This window comes from Trachymyrmex cornetzi, unplaced genomic scaffold, assembly GCF_001594075.2.
Source record: "Trachymyrmex cornetzi isolate Tcor2-1 unplaced genomic scaffold, Tcor1.1 scaffold1376, whole genome shotgun sequence".
Taxonomy (NCBI): domain Eukaryota; kingdom Metazoa; phylum Arthropoda; class Insecta; order Hymenoptera; family Formicidae; genus Trachymyrmex; species Trachymyrmex cornetzi.
This window is the reverse complement of record NW_017295956.1, coordinates 216,360-224,054: the sequence shown is the minus strand read 5'-3', so window position 1 is coordinate 224,054 and position 7,695 is coordinate 216,360. Positions and strand designations below refer to the sequence as shown.

The following is a 7,695-nucleotide window of genomic DNA, read 5'->3' as shown; positions in this document are numbered from 1 at the left end:
GAGATTCGATAAAAAGATCTTTCAAGAAGAGAAACGTTGAAAAAAAAAATACATATATAGAGAGAGAGAGAGAGAGAGAGAGAGAGAGAGAAGACAAAGTAATCAAAAGGAACGTTTTGTATCGTCGCGTCGGCCGCATCTGAGAGAGGGGGTGGGGGGGGGGAGGGGGGATTTTAAATAGCCCCATTTGATATATGTGCCGATACGTGAGCACATCCGTCCGTCGTGCGGTGCTTCTCGCGCATGGGTGATATGTTATTGGAGATGGAGCAGCATTCGGGCCTGATATCCCTGAGCATGTCGCCGTTCCACCTGAGTCCGCAGGGCAGCCCGCAAGCCGCCGGGCAGCAGCCCCCGCAGCAACAGCCGCAGCCGCATTACGGCTCGTCGGCATATAGCAGTTGCGCGCAGAGCTCGCCATCGCCCATGTGCCATCAGCCGCAGTCTCAATCACAGCAGCAGCAGCAACAACAGCAACAAATGTCGGTTCACAATCAGGCTGGACAGTCGCAGGGTATGTCCAGTTTCGAGGCCGCCTTCTTCGACTCCGCCCCTCTCGAAGATCTTCGGTGCCCCATGTGCGGTCACAAGAACATATCCAACTATCAGCTCGGTCTGCAAGGTCTGCTCACGTGTGAGAACTGTAAAAATTTCTTCAAGCGCAACGGTTCACCGTGCAGCAACAAAAAGGTCTACACGTGTCTTTTTCCTCAAACGGGGAGTAACGGCGGCGGCGGTGGCAACGGCGGCGGTACTGCCGGAGGTGGTGGTCCAGGCTCGGCTAACGCCACGGTCAGCGGCGGAGGACCGGCCACCGCCACGGGAAGTGGCAACGTTGCCGCCGGTGCGGTCCCGACCGGCGTCGGTACCTTGTGCCATCCTGGACTGGGTCAGGTCGGCATCGTCACCGGCTCGATACCCTGCCCGTCCGATTTCCCGGACACTAAGGATATCATCATCGAGGAGCTGTGCCCCGTCTGCGGCGACAAGGTGTCCGGTTATCACTACGGTTTACTCACCTGTGAGTCCTGTAAAGGATTCTTCAAGCGCACCGTCCAGAATAAGAAGGTCTACACGTGCGTCGCTGAGAGGTCCTGTCACATCGACAAGACGCAGCGGAAACGGTGTCCCTACTGCCGCTTTCAGAAGTGCCTCGAGGTCGGCATGAAGCTCGAAGGTGAGTCCTTTTCTACTTATCGAACGATTATTACCGATTATTACCTAAGTAGTGAACGGTCGAGTAACGAAACAATTCGAAGGTAATTTCGTTTAAAACTTCCTCTGACTGCAGTGAGGTTCTTTCTGTCACTGCCTGTGAGGGAACAGAATGTCAACAAATATTTTGTTTCCATTCACTGTTTGTTCCTTTGCTTGGCGTGTATTTATTTTCCAGTATGGAAATGTGAACTGATTAAGAGATAATTTCCAATAAATTAAAAGAAATTTCCATATTAAAAATATGTGACGATTATGTTATAATGAGATTATAATGGCAGAGAGAAAGAAACACCAGTGATCGAACTAGAAGCAATTGAATAAAATCATTTGTATAAGTACTTTCATCAAGACAGACACGCGAAGAATATTTGCGACATCGCATTTTTAGCGTTTTATGTTACCAAAATGCTGTTTGTGTAGTGGTAAACGTTATTTCATGCCATTCACAACACATAATTTGAGAAATGTCTGCGATAATTCTGTATTGTGGTGTCAATGAAAAGCGACCTCCGAAAAAGCATGAAAGGGAGACAAGACAAATTTTTTTTCAGGTTGCGACATCTTTTTGTGTAGTGTTTTTAATTGCAAAAGATGTTTACTAAAATATTTACGTATCTAATCAATAAACTCGATTCTTGGAAAGCAGTAAAAGGAAATGTTCAAGCATTTAAAGATCCATGAACATAATGAATTTACTCTTGAAAAAGAATAATAACATATGTTTCTCTATTATATTGAGTTTTAATCAGTCGAAAGCGAAAGATTATATCATCGCGTATGAAATCAAAAATAAAAATAAAATCAATAAAAAGGAAAATGAATAAATATATAACATAAAATTAAACTGCGTAATAAACGAATAAAGTAAAAATAAATCTCCGTCTTTTATCAGGTAAATAAATAGCGAACGGTAGTTAATTATATATAAAGCAAAATTGGTATAATGCCAACATATATTTAGAAGTAAATAAAAAGTTTCTCAAAATTGAACCAATTCATTAAATCACCCAAGTAACAAATATAGATTTGTAGCTCGTTATATAAATAATATCTCGCGAGAGGATTTTATCAACGGTTGTCTGTAAGAAAAATATTGTTTTATGTGCATATGCAAAGTTGGAAAAACCTAAATTGTGAATTCGGTTGGATGCACTCAGTGCATGCTGATGATGAATATTAAAACACAAATTGATGTAAAGATGTGTGTTTAATATAAATCTAGAAACCGGTTAAATCGTGAAATTCTCAATACATTTTATTTCGATCGAAACTTTCCCATACAGACGTAGTATACAAAATTGAGTGTCAAGATTGTGATGCATCATATGTGGGCCAAACTGGTAGATGTTTGAAGACAAGAATAAACGAACATAGAAATCACATTAATTGGAACACCACACAGCATTTCGTCATTACAGAATATAGAATTAGTCATCAACATGAGTTTGATTGGGAAAATATTAAGATATTGGATAAAGACAAGGGTTCTCAATAAAAGATTGATTTCGGAAATGATCCATATAAAGAAACAGAGGCAGAGTTTAAATTTACAAAACGACGTACACGTTAAATCCACTATACTTGGAGTTATTGGTGGAATCGTAACGCGGTGCTTTCCTTTGTCATATTATTGTTGTTCAGTGTCTGTGTGACTTTGTATTCTATGACTCTCATTACGTTTCTGACTGTCGTCACCGCATGACGATTGAAGTCGTTTTTTGAATGTTGGTCCACTGGTACGTTTATAATATAATTAAATTGTCATTCAGTTTTTGAGGATTAGACCAATTAATTTTAGGTTTTTTTTTATTCTAACTTTTTCACAGAAAGTCTGTAAACTTGTTGGACGATATGTTTCTACTTTTGACACAATGTATAGGACTTTATTTTCAATTTATGTAAGTTGATACCATTGTTTTCATTTTTCTAATTTGATACTGATTTTCTAATTACGATTTTTATTATGTTACATGTTCATATGTCAACTTAGATAAATTATATATATGACATAAAATGTGATTAACTCGTATTTGAATCTTAATTTCAATGGTTCAATTCTTAACGTTATGTAATTTGACGATACACTTTATTTATTGCTTTGTATAAGTTTATATTCCTAATGGACATTGTTTCAATATTGTAACTTTATATTATAGTACTAGTACACTAGGTCTCAATTAGACAAAAATTGTAATGGTTTAGTTAAAGAACTGTTAGGTCAAAAATATTGTAACCTATATTTAAAGTATTTTATATTGTGATGATATTGATTATATTGATATGACAATTTATTATATAGCTAATCTGGTAATTGGATAAAGAAGAATAGACAGGATTGTCATGGAGCAAGATATTGGAAGTCATGAATACTAGCGTAGCGTTTTAAATTTGATATTGACAAGGATCAAAATGTAATGGTCGAAACGTATATTATTTAATTGATATGATTTGTTTAATTCACACGTAAATAAATTGTGCATCCGAAAAACAAAAGTTGGCTTTAACGGGCTTGTTTTCTATTGTTACATTTTATTGTATTGTTACATAAAATATGTGTTTTACAATTCCAAGTATTTACATTTTACTTTTACATTTATATTAAATCAGTGTACATTGGTTTTAACTCTAGCTATACACCTTGGGGTCCCAGAAATCTCGATGCTAAATCGAGATTTTTTTCGTGTTTCTGAACTTTTCTTTTTCTTTGAACCTATATATCTCGAAGCTCTTTAATTCTATCGACTTTTACACATCATGGACTTATTCCTTAATCAATTTTCCATCGATTGAAAAAAAAAAATTAATTGAAATATGTCCATTTTTATGGAAGTTACGGTAACAAATATGGAAGGAGTTCCGAGTACCCGAGTGTGTATACCAATGATCAAGAGTAAAAAAAAAGTGTGTATAACTAGGGTTAGTATGCACTAATGTATCAAACGAAAATTATTATAAAGTGAAATAAATGTGAAGAACACTTGAATTTTCCAAATTTTATGTACTACAAAAAAATACGATAGAATTAATTCCAATCAATACATTGTATGATGAAGGTTATCATCTGAATCGCGATATTTGATAACAGTGTAACATTAATGTGTCTTACATATAACTGATAACAAGCTAATAAACGCGCAACCAAATGCACTTTGATAAACGTTATTGAACCGTACTTCTTAAAAGTTATTGTTTTAAAAATCTGAATGTCTTATTTTAGAAAACGTTAAATGTAAATGTATATCTCTACACGTCCTCGTATATCAAATCCATGCCTGTATTTCTCTGTTTACGAATAATTTTATACTGAACACGCGAACGTATTTTTTTCATTATATGAAAAGAATCTATGCATATTTAATTCCGCGAGTACGTAATCGCGCGTAATATATCGTATCGTGCGCGTCACGTCATTTTAATAATTTCTCGTTTTACTTTCACCAGACGAAAGCAACGTTTTTCCGCCAATAACGGTTCGGTGTCACCGGCGTTATTATCATGTTTTATGTTATCTTCTGTCGAATATCTCCGTGTGCGCGCTCGTGCCACTAACCGCACGTCAAAAGCCGTTTATGCGCGTGTTCGGTTATCGTCGTCGTCGTCGTCGCCGCCCGGACTCGGTTGACTCGGTTCTCATCAGCGCAACGCTCGGGCGTTTTCGCACCACGCTCGTACGAACTTAACCTTATTACACACCGTGGAAGCGATTAACTCAAGTCTCACCGTGTGCTCCCTTTCGCCGTTTTAAAGCTCGGGAATGCGCGCTTGACGGCAAGCGATGGCATCGTACCGCTTATAGCCGCGAATCGATCGCGCGCACCTCTTCCTCGCAATATTCGAGTTGGAACGGAGAAGCGGTCGTTACTACACACTGGACAAACGAAATTACGTCACGGCACAGCACTAGTAACACAATTACGCGCCATTATCTACGTGCTTACGTTCGACCCCATTAAAACTCTTGTGTCTACAATTTGTTTCTAATTAGCAGACTTTATGAACTTCAGAAGCTTGTATATATATATATATATATAATATATATATATCATGCACTAAAAAATACTAAACTTTAATAAGTACTTGTTTAAATACTTCCAAGTAAATATTTACTAAATGTGTAAACGTACATCTATTTATAGAGTCCGACCGAAACCATACATTTTGACACTCCGGCCGAAATCAAAAACAAATATTGTCACTCAATTTTGGTCGAAAACGAATTGATTTTAAAAAATCATGACAAATTTATATACTCTTTAAAAAAACAAGATTTTATTAAAATATCTAACTATAATATAATTATATGATAATATTGTGCAACCCCAACTTTTAAAGAAATCAAATCACAGTTATTATTAGGATCACATCAAAGTTTGTACTCAAATTGTCTTAATCGTAATCAACGAGTTAATAACGAAAATCAAACAATTGTTTTTTTAAACGCTTATCGACGCGTTGCAACTTGTACAGTTTCGGTTTACCCACCGAAATTTTCTCTTAATTTCAGCCGAAACCGAAATCAAACCGAAACCCTGATTTTTGCCCGAAACTGACCGAAACCGACATTTTGGTCGGACTCTATCTATTTGATATAGAAACTATTAATTTGATTTAACTATAATTTTTTTAAGTAAATATTAATTTATTTACTGTAGATTTGTATTTATTTATTAGTACATGTACAAAAAAATGTGTATTAAAATTTAGTAAATTTTTCTTTAGTGCACATATAAATTATGCCGTAATAATTTATTCCACGAAAAGAAATATTTTATGAGATTTATTAAATTTATAGTAACATCTGGCGCGAAAATTACTTGATAATTTCTTTGTTTCTAATTATATCTTAATTCAAGATTAATTTATTAATATGGAATCAGTTATACACGTACACACACACACACGCACGCATACGATGCGCGCAATACGTGTAATGAAATTAAATTGAATCGAGTTATAAACAGGCTAGTCCGATCGATGCTCCAATTTCGGCGCTTTCCGCCGCTCGCGATTGCGTCGCATTCGTCAAGACATGGAATTGAGACAAGACAGAAATGCCGCGAAGCATAGTTTGGTCGTAGCATCTAATGCAATCCGAGTAACTGGGTCTAGGCCCTCAAGGCCCAACGATTAAGCGAATCTCGAAACAGCGTCTGTTGCAATTGCCGTCTTTGCACACCGTTTTCCACGGCGCGTTCCTACGACGGGGGTAAACGGGGGAGATTGCCTAATGCGGAAAGTTTCCAGAGTGCTTGCGAACACTTTTTATACCGAGTGTTTACGAAAGGAAGTGGGGTTTCTTTTACCTATCTACGTTGCGTCTTTTATCAAATTTACAAAAGAAAAAAAAAATTTCGTCCCGATGAAAATCGCACGAAAAATGCACTTGCGGAGAAATAAGAACAGCAAGGTCTAAACACCTATCTATGAAAAGTAATTAGGTTGAATTGTAAACAAAAAAGAAAGCGGGTGGAGATGAGCAGTAGGAGGTATCGATAAAATTGTGGATTCGATAATTCACAAAGTATATCATTCATGCTCGTTTTTATAATACTAATGTTTAATTTTAATTTTGGTTCAACTAACTTTTTTTTTCTCTAATTATAAGAGCTAGAAAAAGATGAAGATTAAGTTGAATTGAAATTAAAGTCAATCTATATTGATAGAAACGGGGACATAAGTGATAATATTTGTTATAATAATGGCTGGACGCTGCCATTTCGTCGCTGTGAAATGTAAGGAGCATAGAATAATTTGTTTATTGTCTGTTTATTGTCTGTGACTTTTCCTTCTGCGCCGTTTTGTCGCTAGCTATGACGTTTTCGACATTTCACTTTCTCGTTGTTCGCCTCGGCGTTAACATTCCTACTCATCACCGAAAGCGGCATTGTTTAACGCTCTTCGATTAATCATCGCGATTTTGAATAACGCCCGAGCATACTTTCTCGTATAATTTACAATGAAATCGTGGCTTGATTCGTTCGCCGATTTGTCTGCCGCCTTATACGAAAGAAAGAAATGTGACGAGGCGCGAAAAGAACTGGCGTGCACACTTGTGGTAATCGCGCGATAACACCTGTCAAAAGATCCGTGGTTGCCGTTTTCAACGACGCATGAATATAAGACTCGTTCGAGAAGCTTTGTAAAGCGATTTAAAAACTATTTCACTAGCAATAAGCCCGTCAAACGAGGTGCTGGTGAAGTGATTTCCAGGGGTCGTTAAAAGAAATATTCATATATTGTAATATTACTTATAATAATTTATGTTATCTATTCATTAATTGATTGATAATAATTTATTTAGTAGTTCTTGAAAATTATTTAGCTCGATAACGTTATGACCTCAGAATTTTTTCTGAGTAATCATTTCTTGGGAAAAAACTTGGTAATAAAATCTAGTAATAAACATTTATTAGCGCATTAATATAAAATTAATTATTTATCAAATATGCAGTTCTTAATCATTAAATGATAAAAAAA

At 36.5% G+C, this 7,695-nt stretch overlaps 1 protein-coding gene across 1 annotated transcript in view; it reads left to right on the top strand.

Moving 5' to 3' along the window:
* Nucleotides 1-154: 154 nt before the first annotated feature.
* ftz-f1 (ftz transcription factor 1) overlaps nucleotides 155-7,695 on the top strand; it is a 31,983-nt gene continuing 24,442 nt past the window's right edge. The window contains exon 1 of the mRNA XM_018522615.1: nucleotides 155-1,177. Coding sequence (XP_018378117.1) covers nucleotides 244-1,177 — 934 coding nt within the window. The 5' untranslated portion in view covers nucleotides 155-243. The remainder of the gene's footprint in view (nucleotides 1,178-7,695) is intronic.